We start from the raw sequence: 27101 nt of genomic DNA, 5'->3' as shown, positions 1-27101 counted from the left end.
ACAAAAAAATGTCCACAAGGAGTATGTCTATCTTCAATATGCCTGTGGAAAAGATGTCGTCCTACTGAGAGGTTTTATGTAATTAGCGCTACCTGTACCATACAACTTTCCCATCAATTAAATTCTATGTATTCACATGAACTTGTACCCATTTAGTTTGGAGAGGGAAACATGAGGCTTTGGAGAAGTGATTGTTCACTGAGCTTTGGCTCATACTCTGCTGGAGTGAAACGCTTGTATAGAAACTGTTGCACAACATTCTAGTGAGAAGGATCAGACCTTTCCTGCAATCTCTTAGCTCTACGCATACAGTCCTCCCTCCTTCGTGAGTGTTCATTACACACACAGTGCCACAATCCATCTCACTAAAGCTAAAGCATACCATGGCACAGTAGTGGTCTGGGCTGAAAACAAAAAACAACCTTTCAGGAGGAAAGAAATAGAAGAGGACCATCCTGAAGCAGAATCTGAGACAAACACTGAGACAGAAATGGATTGATTAGGTATGTGAGCACTTTGTTGAAGTTGATAAAAGGAATAGCTTCTCCACTATGTGAGGGATGACAGAAGTCCGAAACGTGGTGCTTGAGAGATAAGGAGCTGTCTGAACAGCAGGTTGAACGTCCCTGTCAGTGTGGTTTGTTTCCAAGCGGATGTCCTTAACTGGAGGTTATGTCTGTGTGTCCCTGGCCTGCTCTGACGTTCCCTGTTGAGCTAATAGAGTGCCGTAATAAGACGATCACTTTTTCATCATCCCTTTGGAATGACTACAGATACCGACAGGCAGGGGGATTGTGGGAAAATCGACCCTGACATTTCAAAAGACAATTGCCAAGGGAAGGCTTCAGCGAAGGGTGCTCACATCTGCACAACTCCCCTCCTCCAAGGCGGCCTCTCGCACACACTCTGATTCTTAATCCCTTTCATTGGTCCCTTGGCCCTAGATCTCTTATTTTCATTGGGTCTTTGGCATATCAAATAGAAGATCTGTTTGCAAATGTATATGTGTCCAGAGAGCATAGTGTTTATAATGCTGTTGTGCAGGAGCTGCATGGAGGGACCTACCAGATGTATTGGCCTGTTATTGTTTGTGTTTTATCCTCAGGCCTACGTACTGTAGAAATATACAATTGTCTTTCATGGTATGAATGTTAAGATTAACACTAATATTCAAGACATTGTAATAATCACCAGAAGAGCGTCTCTGTTAACTCTGTTACTGCAGTTGCAGTTTAGTGTCTTCCTCCTCAGACATAACATAATGCTTGCACCAGATGCCTCGTTAAGAGAGTAAACTCCTCTTGTTTTTCACCATGAGTTACAACAGCAGCCTCGTCTTCGTCTCGCTGATAGTTAAATAAGAAACGAGACTTGGGGCCCTCCCTGTCTGCCCTCCTCAGATCTCTGGCCAGAACGGAACTGTAAATTGTGCGACCTCATGAAATATCTGAGAAATATATCAGAGCCGAGATAGCTGAGGCATGTATGTGGAAACTGAGCTTTGATGCAAGTGACTGCACAATATATTACTTCCCATGGCAATGAAACAAACACAGCCGAGCCAGGTTTTTGAGAGAAAAAAAAAAAATTTACTAAAAAAGCTATGGTCCATTTTTATATCTTATAATTTCATAGTACATAATTGTATAAACATGAACATAAATGGACATCAATAAGAAACTTACATTATGATTAAAATACATTACTCCTCTTCTTAGCAGGTATGACTAAAATGCTTTTAAGAGGTTAACCATTTTTGTTTTCACGTTTACATTGGTCATACGTTGACATACAGTGTTAAGTGGTAAAATTTCAAATAAAAACATGAACAATTAGATATTAACAATTAAAAATTCTAATTAACAGTTTCAATGGACTCATCCATTCATTTCTGAGGTTGAGAGCTTCAGTGGTCTTAGAATGAGCTGATATGCTTCCATGAATGTTACCTGGCAAATCAAAGCAATGACACATAATAACATACAGTATGAGGTTTGACAATGATACCCCACAACACGACCACACTGCCTCCCAACATGCTACAATGATTAGCTGACATGGGGCAAAGCAGGGATGGCGGTGTGGTGCTTAAGTCTGTGAGTGTCCAACTCCTGGGGGTTAGGGGGGTTTTGGGGGGGACGTGAACAGAGTAGCCTCTCCCATCGTCTCTCCGAGTGCTTTAGTGTGGTTAGTGGAGGAGGTGGGTGATGGCAGTAGGTGGAGTAGAGGTTTGGTGTGAACTTGAGACTGCCAGTGGACACCGGGCTGATGGAGACAGCTGATGTTGATGTGAGGACTGCCCATGGGAGGTGAGGGAGAAGAGTGGGCAGGGAGTTTTCACAGCCAATAGAGTTAGTTGCCCATGTTCATGGCTGGTTGGGATGATCAGTGTGTTTTACCACCACAGACAGACACCCAGACGGTCAGTGGTGCGCCTCAGAGGAAGTCCTCCTCCACTACGTGTGGTGTAGTGGCTTTAGGAGTTCTTGGCTGAGATCTTTATGGTGATGGTCTTCACCTCTGAGTATTCCTTCAGGCCACAATCCCCCCTGCAAACAAACACACACAATGTCAGTTGAAACAGATTTCTAATGAACTGTAGAAAGATTATTGTGTACAAAGGTTCATTTTGGAATATTTTGCAACCAAACTTTTCTCTATTGTAAACACACAGTTTACATGAATACTTGCTTGGCTTTAGTCACACACTTTCAGACAGTGGGCTAGGAACCAGAAAATAATACTTACAATTCACGCCCGTTGCCAGACATTTTATATCCTCCAAATGGACACTGCGTGCTCAGGGCATTGAAACAGTTTATCCTAAATAGACAAAACATACATCAAACATCAGCTTTTGAGTCTTCTGCATTGTTTAATAATCATGTTGAATGGTAATGCTGTCAAGACTGGTTAAATGAAGAGCATGCTGAGTGGAGTGGAGTTGAATACTGTATGAGCTATCGTTTAAAAAGCTACAGTAATATGAGTCAACCTTTTCTACGATCTATGGGGTTAACCTGGGACACATAGATAGTTATGATGATGAGAGGGTCTTACCAGACGGTGCCAGCCTGCATGGCTGTGGAGATGGTCATGGCTTTGGTGATATCGCTGGTGAACACAGCTGCCACCAGGCCGTACTCTGTGTTGTTGGCCCTTTCAATCACCTCATCAATAGTCTTGAACTTCATGATCTGCTGAACTGGTCCAAAGATCTGTAGTGTGTAAGATGACATGTTGAAACATTCCATGATGACATGCTTGCTTAGTCACACCATTAAGTATGTGGGGGGCGAGGCCATTAATAGACATTTGAACTTATTTGGAAACCACCTTCCGTAAAAAATCATAGGGCATGGAAAGTCATACTGTGTTTCAGTCATACTGGCAGTTTTAGTCATACTTTGTATCAGTCATTCAGTGTACCAGTCAGTACCTCCTCTTTTGCGATGCGCATGTCATCCTTGACATTGGAGAAAACAGTGGGCTCGATGAAGAATCCTTTCAGGCCCAGGGCTTTGCCTCCACATTCCAGCCTGGCTCCCTCACTGATGCCACTTTGAATAAACTCCAGCACGCGGCTCTGCTGCTCCTGGCTGATCTGGATTAAGAGAGAGGAGAGGAGAGGAGAGGAGAGGAGAGGAGAGGAGAGGAGAGGAGAGGAGAGGAGAGGAGAGGAGAGGAGAGGAGAGGAGAGGAGGAAATAAGAAGGAAAGCCAAAGGAGTATATTTAACATACAGTAAATAAAATACATTATATTTGGTCATGCACATATTGAGTCGATAGCTGATATGTTTTGTCATAGAGGGTATTGTTTGACTCCTCCCTCCTTGCAGGGTTCTATGGCCCTCTATCCTCACCTGTGGACCCTGCTCCGTGGTGGGATCGAAGGGGCTTCCTACTGTCCTCCTCTTGGCCCTCTCCACACTCCTGCGCACAAACTCCTCATAGATGGGCTCTTCTACGAAGATACGAGAGCCTGCAGTGCAGCACTGGCCTGCATTGAAGAACACTCCCTGGTGGGCCTGCTCCACAGCTAGATCCACTGAGGAAGAGGATGAAGAGGAAGAGAGGGGCTCAGTATACAGTTCATTTTAGCGGTATGTGGTAGAATATTACAACATATTGAAAAATGTTGACTAAATTCCATATGGTTCTTATAAATTACATGAATTAAAAGTGAATATCATTAAGGCACATACACTACAAATGCACAAAATGTATTTTCCAATCATGGTCAGAATGTTTTCTACCACTGTCCAGCTATTCTCTGTGCTGTGCATTTGCTATCTGACACCTGAGAGACAGGCCCCTGCCGTGGCACGCAAGGGGTTAACGGAGCCCAGTGATTTATGGGTCTCGGGCTGATGCAGGCGGCCGCGGCAGGTTCCATTCCCCTGATTTACGGGCCTTGGGGAGCCCCTCTCGCGGCTGCTGAAAGCATTTGAAAGCCCCGGCATCCCCAGTTCTGTGAGACACTTAGAGCTAACATGAGAGCCATCCATCCATTGGTTTTCACAGCCCTGTGAAGCCCAGCGGAAGCTTTTGAAGATGCCAGAGCTCTCACTCCATGTGGACATATCCGCTGTCTCATTTTGCATGTCAGACTAAATTATTGGACAAAACATTGTAGATATTCCCCCTCGACCCTCTATCAAGACAATGTCTTTAAGGCAGGGGTTCCAAAACTTTTTTGTCCTGCGACCCCATTTTGATATCAAAATATTTTCGCGACCCCACCATGTAAAAAAAAAGTCATGTGACAAATCAGTCTGACAGTGCTTTTGACAGTATTTCAATCTGAAGGAAGTATGGTTTAAAGTTACTGAAATGCATTAGAAAGATATTGAAAAGTTCAGAAGATCATCAGGCATTCATTTTGTATGATCTTCTGTGTAGAGAAGAACATCATCATTGATGATGTTCTTTTCCTCCCAGTCTGATTTATTGCCTGGTTTTGTCCACTCTATTCTAATGAGTCCTGCACGGCTTGTGGGCATTGTAGAGGCAAACAGTGATGGGCTCATAATATTTTCTGGCAGCTTAAAAGGTTCAAAAGATAGAGCCAAATTTGTAGGAAAAAAAACTGAAACGGCTCTGTTTATTACAACCCCAATCTAGCGCATATTTTATATCATCGTTTCTCTCGCGACCCCATTTTCAAATCAGGCGATGCCACATAGGGAACCCCTACGTCCATCTGGACGACCACCTATGGGGAAACGGGAGGAACTAATAAAACAGTGTCATCAAACTTACAATCAGCGTCTGCAAAAATAATGTTGGGATTCTTTCCTCCTAGCTCCAGCGTTACTCTCTTCAAATTACTCTTCCCAGCTGCTTCTTGGATCAGCTTGCCGACCTGGGGAGGAAACAGGGCTTGGGTTTAGTTTACTCACGCAGACACAAGCAGACCTGTGGCCGGATCACTAAATGGAGGCAGCCATTAAATAGCTTAGCAGGTTGGTTAGGCCCAAAACAAGGGACGCACCACTGGGTCCGCTGAAACACGAGTGTGCCAAACACACAGCCAAAATATCTATTACAGTTTCTGGGAGGCTTCAGCAGGAAAATAAAGTGATGTTTCAGCAGCGAACAGCATCTCTTGTTTAATCAAGCGCAGGAAGAAGCAACCACAGGTTGTGTGGGTGGCAGCAGCAGCCTGGGCTTGTGGCACATTGAAGTACCTAACTGTGAAAAGTTGTAAAGTGGTGCCTGTTTGGTGCGACGTGGGCCTACACTGCCCTGGCTGGCAGCGCTGAATGTTGAGGATGATCTGAGGAGTTGGGAGTGTTTATCAAATAGCAGCAAGAGCTTTCCTTTCGACTTCTCTGTTCACAATTTCCCCCTCATCAAAAGTGCTGCTCTCACCATTATCCAAATACTGCTGAATTCCACAGCCCTTTCCCGTCTCCCTCCAGACTCACACAGTGGAGACGTGTAAAAACAGTGGTTCTCTAGTAATGCATGGCGTGAGCTCTCAGTGAAAGTGAATCCCTTGTGAGTATTTGAGTCTGCCCAGCTGCTCTTATTATACTGATGTATTGTATTGACCCCAACATTATTTCTCAACACCATGAGATGAGATATACCCTTATTACATAGAGACAAGCCTGAGAAAGAGAGCGAGCAGCATTCATAACCATAAACCAACAAGCACACTTCCTGTCCACCCAGGAGTCACTGACACACATGATTTTATTTTCCAGGAGATAGTGAGAAGCGCTGGGAGAAGATAGAGGGAGTCAAGGGAGGAAGAAAAAACCCTTCTGAGACACCACCACCACCCCCCCCCGTGGAAAAGAATGATGCTTCATCTCTTCGCACGAACAATGTTTAGCACTGGAATGTCTCCCTTTCCCAATATTGCCAGACTGCGTTATTCTGTGTTAGGAAATGAGCAGGGCAGCCTGCTGAGTGTTCTGCTTGGAGTGGTAGAGCAGTTGTGTGATAGGGACAGCAGGACAAACCTTCCTCTGGCAGGCAGGCAGCAGGCAGGCAGAACGCTCTCTAAAGCTGTCCTGGCTGTCGCTGTCTTTGATGGCGGGGCTCAAGGGGTGCTGACTAACATGACGTTAGCGTGCATTCACTCAAGTGTAAAGGAGAGACGCTGGGCTTGCTCCCACTTGGGCCGCTACTGTGGAGAGTCACAGCCCTGTGTGTGTGTGAGTACAAGGATGAGGCACCACTGACGCAATGGCCACCTGAAAACACACCCCCCTACAAGCCTCTACCCATCCACCCCTCTACCCCCTCCAGCCTCTCAGAGGATGCTGTGTCCACTGTCCCCTCTCGCCCGGTGTGACTGAAACCCAGGGTGACTCACAGTCTGGGCATCTACATTCTCTCACAGCAGCGCTTCATCCACTCTGTAATTGACTCCAGATCACAGGAAACAACAGAGAAAGCCGTTAAAGACAACTGGCCACTTTTTTGGGAAATGTTCTGTAACCGCCGATGGTAAAAAAGAAAGAGGAAGGCTAGTATGTGTGTGCTGCCTGGTAGCATGTAAAGTGATGGTGGACAAAGCCCTGTGGATGTTCATTGGTTAGGTAATGGAGCATTGATCAAATGATTAAATGACTTAAGTTCGGGCTGCATGAATGGACTCTGAGGATCAATTGAAACCCGATTCACTCTCATTAACTTTATTACTGCATTCAGGTTCTCATTAATAACCGTTCAGATGATTTGGACATCTGGGTCTTTGTCATCCTTACAGTGCTTGACAGAGATGTTGCAACATTGATGTAAAAAAAAAAATTACAAATGTACAAATCCCTTATATTCTCAATAAAGGCCTGGATTTGATTCAACCACACAATTGAAATAAATATTTTTCTCCATAGTATGTGAGTTTGCTTTGGTTACAGTGTTTCTGTTTGTCCCCTTATCACCAAGAGCAATCTATTATGTCTGCACATGCATAGCAGTGTTGGTGGGTGCTGAATACCACACACAAACAGTCACTCTCCTCCCTTTCTCTCCAAACAGATCCCCAGAGTCAAAGCAAAGACACTATAAACTCTAGGGCTTCTCTAAACACTACAAAACCCTGTTTCATTTACGACAGATACACGTGAAATATACGCAGGTCATTTCAAAACATATAAAATCCGTCGATTTATGGCGCTTCATAATTATGTTAAGATTACTGTACGTGCTCTTACTGCCTGAGGGGGTACATTTGTGGTTAGCAATAACAGATGTTTATAAAATGATCTACATGAATGGAATTGGCTGTCATTCTGACTGATCACACAAGACGGAGGAATGCAATCCAACCACAACATCTCCTAATGCTCACTGCCTAACACGGTGTGGCCTTGATCATTCCTAGTTTTCCATCAACATTTTTCCACTATGAAGGAGGCTGTTTTTCCAGGGACCTGATAGAGAACTCAATGTCTGTAAGGTACAGTAGCAGGTTGTCATTACACTGGCTGGGACACTTATGAACCAGTTTGTCTGTGACTGGTCTATGTATGTCAGTATATGTACAGTATGTCTATGGTGTGTGTGTGTGTGTGTGTGTGTGTGTGTGTGTGTGTGTGTGTGTGTGTGTGTGTGTGTGTGTGTGTGTGTGTGTGTGTGTGTGTGTGTACAGTGTAGATGTGTGTGTGTGTGTGTGTATGTGTACAGTGTAGTTGTGTGTGTGTTTGTGTATGTGTACATTAGTGTGTCTGTGTGTGTGTGTGTATGTGTACAGTGTAGATGTGTGTGTGTGTGTGTGTATGTGTACATTAGTGTGTCTGTGTGTGTGTTAAAGTCCAGCAGCAGACTGCTCACCTCTGATCCCCCTGTGGTGAGAAGTAATGACAGGGCACGCAGCTTATGTAAGACCCCGTTTGTTTGTCATTTAGACTTCAATACAGGAAGCCAATGTCCCCTAATTACACAGCCCTGCATCTCTGCTGCTCTGCACATGTTGGTCACTGTGTCACTAAAGAAAGCAATAGGGACAGTGGATTATCCGTCAATCGTTTTGTTCAGGGAAATTACCTCAGTTGATCCTGTGAAAGCCACTTTGTCTATGCCCATGTGCGAAGCAATCGCAGCTCCTGCCGTTGGCCCGAATCCTGGCAAAATATTGACGACTCCCGGTGGAAACCCGGCCTGTCAAAACAATATGAGAGGAAACAAGCTTTAGAGGAGAGGACAGGAGAGCCAAGCAAAACCACAGGCAGTGTGGGGGAATCCGGACCCAACCCAACCTCCCTACCAGCAGACCAGAGAGAATGGACAGAACATCAAAAAGACAAGAGGCGAGAGAGACACACTGTATCAGTGAAGGGGAGAGGCCGAACACAGAGAGAAGACATGGAGGATGTGGATAAAGAGGCTCTAAGGATTGGGTTACTGTGGTGATTGTGCTGTACTATACCTCTTTGACCAGAGATCCGATGTACAGGCAGGTGAGGGGAGTCTGCTCAGCAGGCTTCAGGACCACTGTGTTCCCACAGGCCAGTGCTGGACCTAGCTTCCACGCAGTCATCATCAGTGGGAAGTTCCACTGTAGACACAAACACCCCCACATACACAGGACATCAGACTCTTGACAAAGGGCGCTCACTCATACTCAATAACTCGGCACTGCTCTCCCTGCTCTCCCACACATTCCGTCGCTTACTCACTCATAGACTCTCACTTTCACTTGCCCAACATAGTCATGACAGGAAATGTTCTCTCGCCCTATCTATTCTCTTCCCACATCACTGAGAAAACAAGGAAATTGCAACACATGTGCAGTACTTAGAGCGTGTCATGGTACTACACAGGCTGGTGTTATTTCTACTTTACACTGAACCCCAGTAGGCCTCAGCACAGACCCACACACGCTTCCTCAAGCTCTTGCACAATCAATGCTCTGTTCTTACTTCTGTCCTCCTATCCCTTGTCTCTTTCATAGTGCCCCCCCTCTTTCTCTCTCTCCCCCTTCCTCCTCCCCTCTCTCTCTCTCTGAGCTTATACTGACCTGACACAGTCTCTTTCTCAGGCTGCCAACAGATTTACCCAAATATACACTCACTGATAAGCACGTCAGAGACCTCCAGGAACTTGCACAATATGTTTTAACAAAGGGGTTGACTCTGTCCCAGACCTCACAACCACCACCATCCCAACACCTTTCCTTCTATCCACCTCTCTCTTCATATTGAGTGGGAAGCTTTGCAGATGTGGGAGAGTGACTGTTTGATTTGTCCTCTGAGACTAGCCATCTGAATAGAAAACAAACTGGCACACTCACAGGGATGATCTGTCCACACACTCCTATGGGCTCGAGTCTAGTGAACGTAAGATAGTCTCCATCTGTAGAGGAACACACAAGAACAAGGCTCGTTACTATCCTCTGCTCTAGCTGGGTTTGGGAGGTGAGCATGTATGAGACATTAGCAGAGCAGTGACCGGATGACACATCAAAACACCAGGTGTCCTTGTTGTGCTTTTTACCAACACAATTCATCTTGATCTAAAAAGGCAATACATCACACAGTACCATTCTTTTGTTACACTACATTGAGCAAAATGATACGTGTGACTCTGTTTAAAGTCAGAAGAAAGCAGTGGGTATTAAGTTGGAAGGGTAGTTTCATTCCTCTTACATTACCAGAGTAAAGGAAGATACATGTTGAGGGTGTGCCATGTTTATTCGTTCCCTACAACAGTAGTAATAACAATCGCTATTGAGTGGTAGAAAACGGAACAGTGTTTATTACAATAGAGTTATGTGATGTTCATGAGAACAGGATGGCTAAGGCCTCAGCTGATGAAACATTGCTCCAGAGAGGAGGAGGAGGAGGAGCTTGGACCTGGAACTAAGGCCTCAGCTGATGAAACATTGCTCCAGAGAGGAGGAGGAGGAGCTTGGACCTGGAACTAAGGCCTCAGCTGATGAAACATTGCTCCAGAGAGGAGGAGGAGGAGGAGCTTGGACCTGGAACTAAGGCCTCAGCTGATGAAACATTGCTCCAGAGAGGAGGAGGAGGAGGAGCTTGGACCTGGAACTAAGGCCTCAGCTGATGAAACATTGCTCCAGAGAGGAGGAGGAGGAGGAGCTTGGACCTGGAACTAAGGCCCAAGGGTGGACTGGCCAAGTGCTTCATCTTCCCTGGTGGCCAAGATAAGAACATCGCTGACATCTCAACATCATCCAGGCCACAGAAACAGGTCTGTTTGTTTGTTCTGTAACACTGCTGCACATTGGAATAGTGCTCAAGCCAAATTCTGAACAAGCTGAGGACTGGCTGGGTTTGGTGAAGAAACACAGGAGGGGCTTGAAGAGCGACCAGACCACAGTGCTAATCTCAGGAGGTTGTCAGTACTAGTACTGTTTTCTTAGGTCCTCTGTGTTCTTGGCTACTAAACAATGACTTAACATGCCTGTTAAAAGAGTGTGGATGACTTATATAGACTCCCTAATGCCAGGCCCTCAATGAGCAGACCCCATCTTGTCCTCAGGTGGGTCCCTGAGAACCAACTTCTACCCCAACACCACCCCAACCTACCCAACTCCTCACCCAGCTAATGGCTGCTCTATGACAGAGCTGCGGAGTGGCTGTCCTAACTCCTATAGACTCCCCATCGCGCCGTTTTCAAACGGCTAAATTAGCCAGAACAGCCAGCGGCCCTCGCTCTTTAGTCCTGTCACTGGGCTCCACTGGTGGCAGTCTCAACAGGAGGGCGACCATTAAGGCTCAGATTTACAACTGGCCAGGGAGCAGCCATGTTTACCCTCACATCACCTCTGTGCCCTCAGTGCAGCTCATCTCCCGTCCCGCAGGCCCCCAGAGAGAAGCCTGGTGCTCCGCTTATCTGCTGCTAGCTAACTAGTAATCTTCACCTGGTACTGGCATCTACCACATACCTCTGACCTGTAACATTCTGCCTGGGTTCTAGTTCGTTGAAATTGAAGAGAATATGAATTCAATGTGCTTTTCGCTACATAACCCACAGTCAGGAAGCCTGAGTTGGAATGGACTTACCCATTGGAATGGACGTTCCATGGATCTTGTCTGCGTATCCAGCATAGTATCTGAGCGTCTTTATGGTTCCCTGGAGGTCCACAAACAGGGTGGGCAGGAAAGGCTTCCCACTGTCCATGGACTCTATAGTCTGGAGAGAAATATATATTAAAACACAATCTTTGTCTTTTTGTTTTTTCCAAGAAACAGTGGGTCTTAACATTATCTCCGGGGGGAAACGTGATACTGAAATAACATCATGCTACAGTGCCTATAAGTTATAAATCATCCTTTAAATCTTAGGGTTATTAGGTTGATTTAACACTATTATAACCACATGGGCAAAAACGTAGTGCTTTTCTCCGGCATCTTTTAAAACAGTGCCTTGTTTTGACATCTCTCTTTCACAATACGTTTGTTTTAAATCTTTTTTTAAAACATTAATTATTGGAAGCATATGCTTTAAATTGAAAACATCTATGTTAATGTAAAGTGACATAGGATGTCTGGAAAGGTGCCTAAAAGATACAAGTTATTATTAGTATTATTATTTACAGTAACAAATTGACACATTTATATTTTAAGGGGGTCTGGTATTATAAAGATCCTTCTCTGATCTTCCGTGGTACATTACATGGCCATTAATATGGAGTTGCTCCCCCTTTTGCTGCTATAACAGCATCCACTCTTCGTGGAAGGCTTGCCACTAGATGTTGGAGCATTGCTGCCGGGACTTGCTTCCATTCAGCCACAAGAGCATTAGTGAGGTTGGGTGTTGGACTATTCAGCCTGGCTCGCAGTCAGAGTTCCAATTCATCCCAAAGGTGTTCGATGGGGTTGAGGTCAGGACTCTGTGCAGGTCAGTCAAGTTCTTCCACACTAATCTTGACAAAGTATTTCTGTATGGACCTCGCTTTGTGCACGGGGGGCATTGTCATACTGAAACAGGAAGAGCCTTCCCCAAACTGTTGCCACCAAGTTGGAAACACAGAATCATGTAGAATCTCATTGTATGCTGTAGAGTTAATACTTCCCTTCAATGGAACTAAGGGGCTTAGCCTGAACCATGAAAAACAACCCTAGACCATTATTCCTCCTCCACCAAATGTTACATTTGGCACTACGCATTCGGGCAGGTAGCGTTCTCCTGGCATCTGCCAAACCCAGATTTGTCCGTTGGACTGCCAGATGGTGAAGCTTGATTCATCACTCCAGAGAACGCATTTCCACTGCTCCAGAGTCCAATGGCGGTGAGCTTTACACCACTCCAGCAGACACTAGGCATTGCGCATGGTGATCTTAAGCTTGTGTGCGGCTGCTTGGCCATGGAAACCCATTTCATGAAGTTCCCGACGAACAGTTATTGTGTTGATGTTGCTTCCAGAGGCAGTTTGGAACTCGGTAGTGAGTGTTGCAAACGAGAACTGACGATTTTTACTCGCTACACGCTTCAGCACTCAGCGGTCACGTTCTGTGAGCTTGTGTGGCCTACGACTTCGCAGCTGAGCCGTTGTTGCTTTTAGAGGTTTCCATTTCACAATAACAGCACCTACAGTTGACTGCGGTAGCTCTAGCAGGGAAGAAAGTTGACGAACTGACTTGTTGGAAAGGTGGCATCCTATGACGGTGCCACGTTGAAAGTCACTGAGCTCTTCAGTAAGGCCATTCTACTGCCAATGTTTCTCTATGGAGATTGCATGACTGTGTGCTCGATTTTATACAACTGTCAGCAATGGGTGTGACTGAAATAGCCGAAGCCACTAATTTGAAGGGGTGTCCACATACTTTGTATATACAGTGCCTTCGGAAAGTATTCAGACCCCTTGACTTTTTCCACATTTTGTTAGGTTACAGCCGTATTCTGTAATCTACACACAATACCCCATAATGTCAAAGCAAAAACAGGTTTTTAGAAATTTTTGCAAATTTACATAAATATTCAGACCCTTTACTCAGTACTTTGTTGAAGCACCTTTGTCAGCAATTACAGCCTCGAGTCTTCTTGGGTATGACGCTACAAGCTTGGCACACCTTTATTTGGGGAGTTTCTCCCATTCTTCTCTGCAGATCCTCTCAAGCTCTGTCAGGTTGGATGGGGAGTGTTGCTGCACAGCTATTTTCAGGTCTCTCCAGAGATGTTCGATTGGATTCAAGTCCGGGCTCTGGCTGGGCTACTCAAGGACATTCAGAGGTTCTCCAATCTCCACAGAGGAACTCTAGAGCTCTGTCAGAATGACCATCGGGTTCTTGGTCACCTCCCTGACCAAGGCCCTTCTCCCCAAATAAAGGTGTGCCAAGCTTGTAGCGTCATACCCAAGAAGGCACGAGGCTGTAATTGCTGACAAAGGTCCCATGTGGCTCAATTGGTAGAGCATGGTGTTTGCAACACCAGGGTTGTGGGTTTGATTCCCATGGGGGACCAGTAAGGGGGAAAAAAATAAAAAATGTATGCACTCATGCTCTGGATAAGAGCGTCTGCTAAATGACTAAAATGTAAATGTAATTGCTCAGTTTGGCCAGGTGGCCAGCTCTAGGAAGAGTCTTGGTGCTTCCAAACTTCTTCTAATTAAGAATGATGGAGGCCACTGTGTTCTTGGGGACCTTCAATGCTACAGAAATGTTTTGGTACCCTTCCCCAGATCTGAGCCTCGACAAAATTCTGTCACGGAGCTGTACGGACAATTTCTTTGACCTTATGGCTTGGTTTTTGCTCTGACATGCACTGTCAACTGTGGGACCTTATATAGACAGGTGTGTGCTTTTCCAAATCATGTCCAATCAATTGAATTTACCACTGGTTAACTCCAATCAAGTTGTAGAAACATCTCAAGGATGATCAATGGAAACAGGATTCACCTGAGTTCAATTTCGAGTCTCATAGCAAAGGGTCTGAATACTTATGTAAATATATATAAATTATTATTTTTTTTTAAATTAGCAAAAGTCCTCAAAACCTGTTTCTGCTTTGTCATTATAGGGTATTGTGTGTAGATTGCTAAGGATTTTTTATTTATTTAGGGTTAGGGTTAGGGTTAGAATAATCAATTTTAGAATAAGGCTGTAACGTAGCAAAATGTGAAAAAAAGTTAAGGGATCTGAAAATGTTCCTAAGGCACTGTATAGTGTATGTTTCTTTGAGCATGTTGCTAAAACGAAGAAGTCCAGGATCTGGACTTTGAGCACTGTGGTAGACTCACTGCTAGATAGGCACTGTCCCTCTCCACCAGGTCAGCCAGTTTAGCCAGCAGTCTACCCCTTTCTGACGCATCCATCCTCCGCCACACTGAACCAAGGGTGAAGGCCAGCCGGGCCGCCTGCACCGCCTTGTCCACATCAGCCTGTAGAAGAGAAACAGTTTAATGATTGAATCAGCCTGAGGTAGAGAAACAGAGAAACCGTATCCAGTATGCGGTTTAATGATAGAACCTTATCCAGTTAACAGGTGTTTCTCCACCTCCACTGAGACAAATAAAATGTGTCTGTCTATTCCGAATGATACTTAATGGATCTTCCATTAGCATGTTTAAGGCTTGTTCTGCTTCAGTTATTCCACACAGAGGTGCTGATTTAGGAAAGGAGAGGAGGAACAGTCGAGCCAGAGAACCAAACCACATTAGACTAAACTCCCAACCCGTTTGCTTTCCTTATTTTTTGGACACATAACTCACACATGGACAATGCATGAAGGAGGGGATGCCAGGGCAGAGGTGGTAGGAAACACATGTGGGAAACCCAAGCGTAGCTCTGTATAACAAACATCTAATCCTCAAACACTCCAAGGGAAAATACCTGTGTTTTCATTTCTGAAAATATAAGATATGGGAATGCAGAAACTACAGATTTGTTTTTATTTTCTACAATACCTTCTCTGCTTCTTGGACCTCACAGATCTGCTCTCCGCTGGCGGGGTTGTAGACTGGGAAGGTCTTTCCGCTCACAGAGTCTTGCCACTCATTGTTGATGAAAATCTGCAGGGAGAAAAGATGCAGCGTTCAGTACACAGGATGGAGAGGCCCATGTGAGAGGGAAAATCTGGTTCTAGGAGCAGCTCTGTTTCTCTCCAGACACTATTCAGCCATTCCTGCTCTAAAGAGGGGGCCCTGGTATAACATTTTACTTGTGCAGTTTTCTCAACACACAAATTCTCAATCAAGACAGAAGTATTTATCTGATCAAATAAGAAATGTACTGTTAAAAAACATGATGTGTTTTATGATTAGATTATTGGGATCAGTTTGAGAGGGAGCATAATTGGAAGGTTGATGTCCAAAGTGAATCATTGCATTGTGTGTTATATTATTCAATAAAAATGTATTGTTTTCTTACTGTGGTGCAAATAAACCAATAATCTATTCAGTAACTAATTGTAGTTCCTGATAAAAAAGTCTAGTGAGAGTGAGCCTGGTTCCTTCCAGTGCGTCTCAGTTTTTGTGTAAGGGAGGGAGGGAGGCAGGCAGGCAGGCAGGCAGGCAGGGAGGGAGGGAGGGAGGGAGGGAGGGAGGGAAGGAGGTAAAGGGAAGAATCTGTGGAAATGTGGACAGAGATTTCTGCCTGCCCGGCATGGCTCTCTGGGGAGTACTCCAACATCCAGACAAAGAGGTGGGGGAGAGATAAATCCCTATCAGACACTAGACACCCCCTCAATCTCTCACACACACACACGTACGTGCGCACACACACACACACATACACATACACACACACAGAGAGAGAGACACACGTTTCACAACATCGCTGCTCGTTTATGAGATCATAAAACACGGGCCACACTTGGTTTCTGAGATGCGTTAAAGCAAGCCGTCCGTTAAACAACCACCTGGGATTCCAAACGGACTCTTTTCAAGCTCGATAAAGACCCAAAGAAAAATAAATGTTTAGACAAATAACAGAAATGGGACATATCTCAAGGAATTTGCCTGAGAGAATATGTTTAATAACAGTCATGTGAGCTTTTTAAAAAAAGACCCCTAACAAAGTGGTGTGATTTGATCATACAAATGTGACGGATGTCTTATGTAAGAGTAAGGTAAATAGAAGATGTCTCAGTCCCGTTGGCTTATTGACATGTTTTGGTCTATCACAGCGCCTCCTCAGACACTGTTTTTAATTGATGTCAGTCTGTCTGATAGATGGGGTGTTAAGAAAACATCTGCTGGCTTCAATCCTCCTGTATACACATCTGCTCTTACCATACTTTTATTTGAGAGGGAGAAAAGATACACTGAGAGCAGAACTGAAAGCAGGGTTCAAGTGTCCCGCTGGCCCAGGCCTCTCTAGCTCTCCAACATGGTTACCAACGTAAACTTAGAGGCTTAAGTACAATTTAATTGGCTGTAAACTGTGAGGAGTGTTTACTTTAGGGCAGGTATAAAATGCCAGCGCGCTTGGAAACCATTGAAGACTCAGCACACAGACATCACTCTCACTCCCTTCCACTTACTCTCTCCTACAGTTGGCTGCTTTACAAGAAGAACCTTGCACATGAATAACTCATGTTTGAGTGTTTTAGGTGTTCGGTATCTGCCTGTACCACTCTGTGGGCCATACCATACAGCCTTGTATACCACTTCAATGAATCTGCATTAGCCTGCCCTGAACGCTTCCTCACACACACAACAGATAGAAACAGGCCCGCTGAGGGTCCTCGTCCAACACATCTAAGCACAGCACACAAAGTGGGCCCACGGCCATTTCAGACAGCAGAATCAACACAGGCCCCCAGTGGGCTCTCCCCCATCCACAACCCAGTCTTTATTAGTGGGCTCTCTCCCGGCCACAGCTCAGCCTTCTCAGTGAGTTCTCTCCCAGCCCATCCAAACTAAGTGTTCTCAGACGCCTTCCATCGGGGGCCACCTTTAATCTGACTCTCATTAAGAGCACTTCATAAAAGTGTCAGTGACGACGAGGAGCTGAGGGCCTGCTACAAAAACAGAAAGCCCTATAGAGCACGGAATTAGTTTTAAAATTTATAGGGGCCACTGTAGTGGAACGCCCTAAATCAGGGGAGCCCCCTGACAGCCCCGACAGTCTGAGCAAGAATGCAGTCCATGGGTAGCTTTATGCACGGCGTAACCCCTCTCACAAGGCACCGCCGAAGGAGAGGGGATAAAACAGGGGAACAGTGGACCAGGCCGCCATCTAAATCATGGCTAGAAAAGGACAACCATCAGCCACCGTTTGGCTCGGCCCTCTCGGGGCTCAGGGGGCTGTTAGACTTTTGTCTCGTCCCATTCAGAGAGTTGATTAAGACGACAAGGCTGCACACTAAATCAACTCTCAACGTTTCTTAAAATTGCTTTTAGGTTCATTTAGAAACGAAGGGGAAAAAAACAAAGATGGAAACTCAAGTGCAAAAGTGCAAATTTTGAAATGATGTGTTTTCTTTTTGGTTTCCCATCCCCCCGTGGTGTCCTTGCTCTCACCACACATGGCGGTTTCATTTGTATAGAAATCATTATTCCCATATAAGTACTCACTGCATTTGATAATGAGCCATTATAAATAAATTGACCATGTCTTAGCCCTAATCAAGTCTAGCAAATTGAATAAAATAACTGCTACAGTACTAGTCAAAAGTTTTACTATTTTCTACATTGTAGAATAATAGTGAAGACATCAAAACTATGAAATAACACATATGGAATCATGTAGTAAGGAAAATATGTTAAACAAATCAAAATATATTTTCGATTTTAGATTATTCAGAGTAGCCATCTTTTGCCTTGATGACAGCTTTGCACACTCTTGGCATTTACTCAACCTGATTCATGAGATAGTCACCTGGAATGCATTTAAATTAACAGGTGTGCCTTGTTAAAAGTTAATTTGTGGAATTTCTTTGAGCCAATCAGTTGTGTTGTGACAAGGTACGGGTAATATACAGAAGATAGCCCTGTTTTGTAAAAGACCAAGTCCACATTACGGCAAGAATAGCTCAGATAAGTAAAGAGAAATGACAGTTCATCACTACTTGAAGACATGAAGGTCAGTCAATATGGAACATTTCAAGAACTTTGAAAGTTTCTTCAAGTGCAGTCGCAAAAAAACATCAAGTGCTATGATGAAACTGGCTCTCATGAGGACTGCCACAGGAAAGGAAGACCCAGAGTTACCTCTGCTGCAGAATTACCAGCCTCAGAAATTGCAGCCCAAAGAAATGCTTCGCAGAGTTCAAGTAACACACACATCTCAACATCAACTGTTCAGAGGAGACAGTGAATCAGGCCTTCATGGTCAATTTGCTGCAAAGAAACTGCTACTAAAGGACACCAATAAGAAAAAGACACTTGCTTTGGCCAAGAAACACGAGCAATGGACATTAGACCGGTGGAAATCTGTCCTTTGGACTGATGAATCCAAATTTGAGATTTTTGGTTTCAACCGCAGTGTCTTTGTGAGACGCAGAGTAGGTGAACGGATGATCTCCGCATGTGTGGTTCCCACCGTGAAGCATGGAGGAAGAGGTGTGATGGTGGGGGGTGTTTTACTCGTGACACTGTCAAGGCACACTTAGCCAGCATGGCTACCACAGCATTCTGCAGCGATACTCCATCCCATCTGGTTTGCGCTTAGTGGGACTATCATGTGTTTTTCAACAGGACAATGACCCAACACACCTCCAGGCTGTGTAAGGGCTATTTGATCAAGAAGGAGAGTCATGGAGTGCTGCATCAGATGATCTGGCCTCCACAATCACCCGACCTCAACCCAATTGAGATGGTTTGGGATGAGTTGGACCGCACAGTGAAGGAAAAGCAGCCAACAAGTGCTCAGCATATGTGGGAACTCCTTTAAGACTATTGGAAAAGCATTCCAGGTGAAGCTGGTTGAGAGAATGCCAAGAGTGTGCAAAGCTGTCATCAATGCAAAGGGTGCCTACTTTAAAGAATCTAAATTCTAAAATATATTTTGATTTGTTTAACACTTTTTTGGTTACTACATGATTCCTTATATGTTATTTCATAGTTTTGATGTATTCACTATTATTCTACAATGTAGAAAATAGTCAAAATAAAGAAAAATCCTAGAATGAGTAGGTGTGTCCAAACTTTTGACTGGTACTGTATGTCAGTCCCAAAGCCTGTTTTAAGATGATAACTGACATAGGAAAGCTATATGTTGTGTGTATTGTGCAACTAGGAAAGAAAACAAGTGGTGGGATCCAGACCCTCTCACAGTACACCAACATGAAGACAACTGCTAAAAATGCATAGAACCTTTACACTGAATGAAATCAATCGATTTGTGTTTACAAGGAACTGCTTCAAGCTGTGTGGTTTCTTATTATTTGGTAAACACGCAGGCCATTTTGGTATTACAGAAAGTTGGCAGAGTTTGTGCTCCCAGTGCAGCCGTGACATCTGATCCTCCTACAACACAGAGAGAGAGAGCTGCCTGGCGTGGATGGGAACTGGACAGTCTGCAGATAGGTCAACACTTTATGCATGGGCCACAGGACAGCTGCAAACATTTAGCAACCCCCATGTTTTTCTGTTAAAACTGTCAATCTCACAGTGCTGACAGTCCTTGTCTGTTTGGCTGATGAAATGATGAGACATGCGCGCCTGAAGCCCACGATGAACATAAGGGCTACAGAATACAAGTTTCTGATCACGTCAGCGTGGCTCTATTATTCACTATAAAGGGCACAACATTTCAACATGAAAATATGCTCTGCTTATCTACAACATGCTCTCAATGCAATGGGACTAGGTGGTTATCATCTCGACCAAGCAAAAGGTAGATATATTGGGGAGTCCCCTGGGAATACATGTGCAATCAGCAGACATTGAGAAACTAAAGAGTAATGTTCCGTCAGTTCAGTGAATTCAAGGCGCAGTCCTGCTGATCCATTTCTCATCTGCCACTGTGCTCTCTCTGGAGGCTGCTACACAACTGCACTAGGGAGTGAGGGCAGGCAGGGGATGCCAAAGTCCTCACAGCAGCCAGCAAAACATCTGTTTAGCCTCTAGCGTCTTCTCATGGCTCACACGCTTAAGGAATATTTAATGGGACTCATTTCTCGTCCATTTTCGGGAGGCAGGAGAGAGTAAAAAACACATATATGTTTATACACAACAGGCCAAGATTCCACAGCCAGACGGATCCCGATCAGGGCACCTGCAGCTTTCGTCTGCACAGGAAGTTTCATATCCTTTCCTATCACAGGACCTCTATTTCCGTTCTGTTTTCTGGATCTGTTTCAATACATTTATAATTACTACTGTTACAAGCGAGGGGAGGGCATGTGAAACTGGAGCCCAGTTGGTGTTTTTTCCCCAGTCCTCCTGACACCAAAGAACTTTCATGTTTTCCATTCACACACCCAGAGACAATGCCACCCTGCTCTCCTGGGTGTGGAGGGGACGACCCCGCTGTCACCGACTGGCAAACATCTTTGTCTTGACTGTGTGTGTGGTGAGAAAGTTGAATCTGTTCCCCCTCACTCCTTAACGCGAGAAATAGAAATTCAATAGGAAACTGTGTTTGAATATGAATTGTCATTTGTTCAAATGGATGGAACATGCGGGAGTTGAAGTTGGGCAGCACAGCCTCTTCTAAGCAGCCATGTGGTGCCAATGTCTACAGAGTCTGAGATTGACACTTTCACTGAGGTACACTGAGTTTGTCTTTCAATCAGCTGTATCATCTGTGCAGATTTCAAACATAACATTTATCCTAATTAAATAAATATCTGTGTTAAAGAAATAGCCTAATTTCATAAAATAATATTGTGGATATCAAATCCCAGATGTTCATAAAGAGCATAAGCCTTTAAGACTGAAAGACTTAACCATACTTTTCTAAGGGTTCAAATTATCAAATTATTACATTGATGTAAGAATCTAATATTCTATGCTTCCACTACATTCTGTCAGTGGGAGAAATAACACAAATAAATGTAATCTGGGTAGAATATAACTACAGTGATCCACTAGTGATAAGGGGTGACTGGGGCCTGGTGACTATGACTTCATGTCTGGCAGACTTCTGCTCTCTGTGTATCTAAGCCTCTCTAGAGGGGACAGTTTTTTATGGATATCAGAGGATTTATGGAGCCAGCAGTTTTTCACAATGACACCATAAGGATTTACCCGTTCCATGTCAACCGGCCTGAAGACTTAAGGTATAGAAGTTAATGGGATAACCTCCCTGTCACCGGACTTCCTTAAAGAGTGATTAAGAGACAGGCGACGCGATGTTGACGCCTCTGCTCAGACGATAATTTACACTCACTGCACAAACAGCCATTTCACACCGACGGACATATTCATGGTACCGCAAGCTCACCCTGTCACAACCAGGGATGTGTATAACTGCGTTTGTGACTGTGCGTCTGAGAGAAAGAAGGGGGGAGAGTGTGAAACGAGAAAGAGAGGGAATCGGAGTGAGAGCGAGAAGAAGAAAAAGAGAACACTCGCTGTGCTAGTTGTGATAAATCATTCAGGCTCCCAGTATCCTCTACCTTGGGGTTTGTTTGATGTTCATCGCAGTAAGATGGTGGTTTTGAAGTGAAAAACTCCAGAAGTGCAGGTCAGGCTTTGGCAAGGCAGGGCACTGACCCACACTGTGAGACAGGCCCATAATTTACAGCCCAGTGGACAGCACCTAGCATTGGGGAGCCCCAGCCTTCATCTGTACTATCTCAATCAGTGACGGATTGATGGGGCCTCTTCCATTCATCCACACTGACTGACTGACTGGACTTCTCCTCACAGATTAGTTTACAAAACTCTTCCTCGCTTCAATAGACAGGTTATAGGTTCCTATTAGGGCCAAAAGTGTCAGCAATTGCACAATGAGTTAACTTAAGCCAATCTGGAAAATAAAAGCCATTATTTATATTGGGAAGCTATGTAATGAGCAAGGCAACTCCGTCTAGTTAAAGTCTGGTATGTTTGAACATGGTGAAGGTTGCATATGCATAGCTCTTCCTGTTCTCACTGCATTTGACACAGTTGAAAATTAAACCCTATTTGGATTACGGTCCAAATTCCTCTGCCAGGATTCACTGATTTACAGTCCTCATTCCCCACAGTCTATGTATGTTTACAGGTGTAGGATCTTAATTTGAGCACCCTGTTGCTGGAGAACTGCAATGCAGGAAATGTCAAACTTGTGGTGTATTTGAGGTTTTGAAAGGCTTCTGATGTTGGTAATATCCACTTTGAAATGTTCGACTTGATTTTCCCTTACGAAAAATGTATCAACCCCTACAAAAATGTCCATGAATTATAATCCACATAATATTTCACATCTCCTGTTGCTGCAGGATTATTTTCTCAAATCAAGATCCTACATCTGTATTAGTACACTAAACTACAACCGTGCTACAGTGACTCCAGTTACCATTAACTTCAGTTACTTCTGTCCTGCTGACAATGAGGAATCCCTGCATAACAGTTTTATAGTAAACAATGACAGAAAAAATGTCTATACCTTGGCCGTTCAAACACTATTCAGTGTCATACACACTAAGTATCAATTCAAGCACATTTTGTCAACTCAACTTTGCATTTCCAGGTGTCTCTCTCAACAACTTGAAGGAGAATGTGCCAGAAATGCTCCTTCCCTCCATCTCTAAAGATTTATTCTTCTAGGTGTCTGGTTTAACGACTCCTAATCATTGAGCGGTGTGAGAAGCCACCCGGGCCAGAGAAATCACTCACTAAAACCCTGAGAACACTGGCTCTGTCTCCATTCATTAACTATACACCACACAGTTTATCCTTCTCCTCTCTCTCCCTGCTCTGCAAAAAGCTAAAATCATCAATAAATGCCCATCAGGGTAGGCTAATTTATGGCTTCCGTCGTGGCGCTATCAACCCTGCGGACTACCTCACAGACGGAGAGCTCTAAAGCCGACTCTCCTGTGACCATTCAAGTGCTATGTTTTTATACTAGCTTAGTGTCTTACTACCCAGCTGGTTTCAGGCCACAAGCTATGGTGAAGTGGGGGTAGGGTGGATGGAGGAACCGAGACCCGAGCACCCTCTTTTTACGGCTGTAGCTACAGGAGAGCGGGGGTGTGAAAAAGTGAGATTTTTTTTTATAACAAAGCAAAGGGAGACCTGAGCAGACCTTGCAAAGTCTCACTGATCTGCACAATCCCACGCAGGGAGGGAGATAGCTTAACTGACACGTTCACACAAATGTCTCTTTGACGGCAAACAGTTCATGGCTCAGTGAAAGGGACAAGGGGCAAAACGTCTATGGCGATGACACCTCTCTATCTCACACCTCTCTACAGTCACTGTTGGTGCTAAACATACTATGGGCATATCTTCAGGAACACACTATTGGTAACCTTCATGTGTAAAACAAAACTGTTGACTGAAAAAAATGCATGCCCAGTCATGGTGACTATCTCAAAGTGTATTCATATTCACTTATCAATGATCATGTTTTACAGTACGTAGAAAAAACATCAACATGCTCAAACTCATGTGAGACCAAGGAAACAATTCTAACCCGGAGTGTAAGGAGCTGCGTTACAAGCAAGTTCATTCTCAACTCTCTACTGGACGTCTGGCTGCAAAAGGCAGAGGCACATCACACAACTAGCCTACAAGGAGTGGAAGAATGCATAGGGCTACACAGAGAGCATGCGCCCACAGTCCAGAAGGCCAGCTCTCTCCTAGCTATAGACTCTGCTTGCAGTGTTCATTCTCCCCCTGGCAGGCAGGCGGTGGGGTGGATAGAACATGAACAGGGTGTGAGGAGAGGAGCGCCTGCGTCAGGGGTGGCCATAAATCAGTGATCTCCTGCCCCCATGTCCACCAAACCAACAGGGACTGGATGATTCAAATTCCTGGGGGTTAATTCACCAAGGCCTGCGCTCCCTAAAGGTTCTTCTATACATTCCACCCTTTGCGTGCATTCTTTTAAATAATACTAAGCATGAGAGAGGTAGAGAGAGGGAAGGAGAGCTGATAGCATGACTGTGCACATAAGGCAGGCATACTAAACCAGCTCTCCTCTTATGGCGAGTAGACCACTGTAAGTTGCTTGTTGCCTCGGCGAAGTGCCCTTTGAACTTACAACAACGAGGTGTGAGGCTAACACTGATTATAACACTGTACTTACATATTGCGCTGTTATGGAGCTCTCCTCAATAAGAAGTGCCCTTTACTCACACTCATGGCAATAAAAGCATTGGATTTCAAACTGCAGAAGCGACCATGCTTCAGGAAACAGACAAACATCCACATATTATACATGTTTGGATGGTGACTCTACAGTCAGGTCCTAGTGATTTGATTACATATATACCAGCATTAAATAAAGGGGAGTTTAGAAATAGCTTATACTGACATCACAGGGCCTACATTATTCACATTAATGTAAAGCCTAAATGTGTAAACAACAATTACCAAAAATATGACACTTTCAGAGGAACCCCTTGGAGTCTGATTCCTGCTATTGCTGTGTAGGCCTAATTAAACGCCCACAGAGCCCATAATAACCAACCACAAGTGTAACCGCACATAAATAAATTCAAATACCATTCAAATACAATTTATAGGCTATAGAGTACACATAAAAAATAAAATATGTAGGAAATATTAGACTTGTGATTGAAATAGGTCTTCACATTTCATTGATGTTCTTGCGTAATTTTGCATGAGGTCAGAAGAGTCATGCGGACTTCTAAGGACAATAATGGACTACAGCACCAAGAGTGCAATTCATTCCGTGAATCTAATAACTTATTCTGAATCACAGTGAAATTAATAGAATTTACAACATGCCTAAGGCGTTCTGAAACCAGTTAAATTGCTTCTTACAGCAGGCAAAGAAACCAAAACCCTCCTCATTTTATGAGGAGGTTGAATAAAATTAGTTTAAATACATATTTTGAAACGAAAAAAGCACACTTAACATAAAATATTATAATATGGCTATAAAATGTATATCAGACCAAACCATGGATTTTTGCAACAACAAAAATATCTTACAAAGTGAATATTTCTAATTCAACCGTCTTTTGAAATTACAGGTGTGAATGAATTTCAGATGTTATGCAAGTGATATAAGATACCTGGGAATCATGTTTCTAATCAATAAATAGTTAATAACATGCGATTATTATCAATCACATAACGGCAGGTTACGGGACGTTTACTCTATCTGGACAGAATTGCATAACGACAACATCCTATCTGAAAAAATGCTGACCTTTACTAAATGACTGCTGTCACCTGTGATAAATACTATTCATTGTAGCCACTGCAGATGACACACAGACTATTTGAGTCATGGTGAATATAAAAGTGAAATAAAAACCACCTGTGCAATATAATTATGTTGGCAACACTGTTAAACATTCAAACATGCCTTGGAGATGACGCTCGATGTGGCCGTATGTGATAACTTTTAGAAGTTTCACTCAGACTGTACGCCACATGTTGATGAGCTATATCCTATGCTATGAGTTGAGCAATGAATGTGAGCAAAGATCTGAAACAAATTTTACGACGGTAAATCCAGAACTTGAATGAACATTTTAAACCTGACTCAATCACCTGTACTGTGGGCAAAGACATTGCCTAAATTGGGCAGTTCCACACTTTGAAATGTGTGCGCTATCTATCATCTACAGACAAATACCTTTTTTTTGGGGGGGGGGAAATATTCTGCATACGAGAAGAGACATGATACATTGAACATAATATGTGACTCGGAGTAAAAGTTTAAGTTGTTTCACAGACCTTAGTGTACTTGATATCCGCGTTGGGCACCGGCGAGGGCATCAGCTGGAGAGATGCCATGAGCGCAGCGGCATCGGCGTCGGTCTTCACTTCACCAGGGAGTTCGATTTTACTGGATGTCATCGCGCCTGCATCCGTGTGTCTGTAGCAGATGCGTCTTCGTTTTTTTCTACTGATTTCTGATTAGGACTTTGGAATCCTTCCTGTGTTTATAACCAGGTGTCAGCCGCGGTCCATTTTTATTGGGTAGAGAACAGGGCCGTCCTCCTGATAAAATTAAAATCTAGCTTAATTTACATAAACGAACCCAGCCATCCATGTTGGGGAGGGAAAGTACTTATCACAATGTCTCTCGTTATAAGTCAAAAGGAAACGCATTGAAATCGACATGATATCTGTATTGAATAGATAGACCCAGTTTAAACAAACCGACTTACATTTAAGATATTATAATGAATATCCCAATACAAAATGGGATCAGAGTAAGATGTTATAATTGAAGAAGTGGTGCTTGTGGTATTTACGAGATAATTAAACACCTTGGTAAATGGTAAGTGTGAAAGCAATTCCTTAAACGACTATTTAATAAAAACAACATGCACAGACTTGAGCTGTAAAGACTCCACCGTGCGCCTTTAAGTAAACGAACCTTTTTTATATGAAAAAGTGTGAAAGAGAGATTCTGAACTTTTTTCTCTCCAGATATGGGTCTATAATAGGCAAATGTATAGAGTATTTTTAAGTACCCGGATAATTATTTTGTAGCTAACACTTCAATCTATTAATGAAATACCAGTGACCTTATTTCCATAAGAGGTGATAAGAAGCATAAGAATTAATCCTGATGCTGGACTACTTAGAACAAACCCGAATGACATAATGTATTTATTCTTTAGCTACACTTGTCATATTTAAGTGTGATGT

General features: G+C 43.8%; 1 protein-coding gene across 1 annotated transcript; it reads right to left on the bottom strand.

Moving 5' to 3' along the window:
- Window positions 1-1566: 1566 nt before the first annotated feature.
- On the bottom strand, window positions 1567-26484 carry LOC106587345 (retinal dehydrogenase 2). The gene is made up of 13 exons (XM_014175666.2): window positions 26178-26484; window positions 15330-15434; window positions 14664-14804; window positions 11488-11617; window positions 9753-9814; window positions 8889-9017; window positions 8507-8620; window positions 5264-5366; window positions 3865-4049; window positions 3440-3604; window positions 3061-3218; window positions 2749-2823; window positions 1567-2549 (listed from the first exon to the last, which is right to left on the bottom strand). Exons 1-13 carry the CDS (start codon window positions 26298-26300, stop codon window positions 2477-2479), a joined length of 1563 nt encoding a protein of 520 aa, XP_014031141.1. The 5' UTR covers window positions 26301-26484; the 3' UTR covers window positions 1567-2476.
- Window positions 26485-27101: the final 617 nt, after the last annotated feature.

This window comes from Salmo salar, chromosome ssa26, assembly GCF_905237065.1.
Source record: "Salmo salar chromosome ssa26, Ssal_v3.1, whole genome shotgun sequence".
Taxonomy (NCBI): Eukaryota; Metazoa; Chordata; class Actinopteri; order Salmoniformes; family Salmonidae; genus Salmo; species Salmo salar.
Note: the sequence above shows the minus strand (reverse complement) of the source record. Positions and strands in the feature narration are given on the sequence as shown.

What these genes read in the sequence shown, in the direction of transcription:
- LOC106587345 (XM_014175666.2), bottom strand. Translation starts at nt 26,300, where the DNA reads ATGACATCCAGTAAAATCGAACTCCCTGGTGAAGTGAAGACCGACGCC. An exon ending in CTTTCACAGGATCAACTGAG is followed by an intron (nt 5,367 to 8,506) that starts GTAATTTCCCTG and finishes TTTCCTCCCCAG; the next exon opens with GTCGGCAAGCTGATCCAAGA. An exon ending in TGCGCATCGCAAAAGAGGAG is followed by an intron (nt 3,219 to 3,439) that starts GTACTGACTGGT and finishes TACACACTACAG; the next exon opens with ATCTTTGGACCAGTTCAGCA.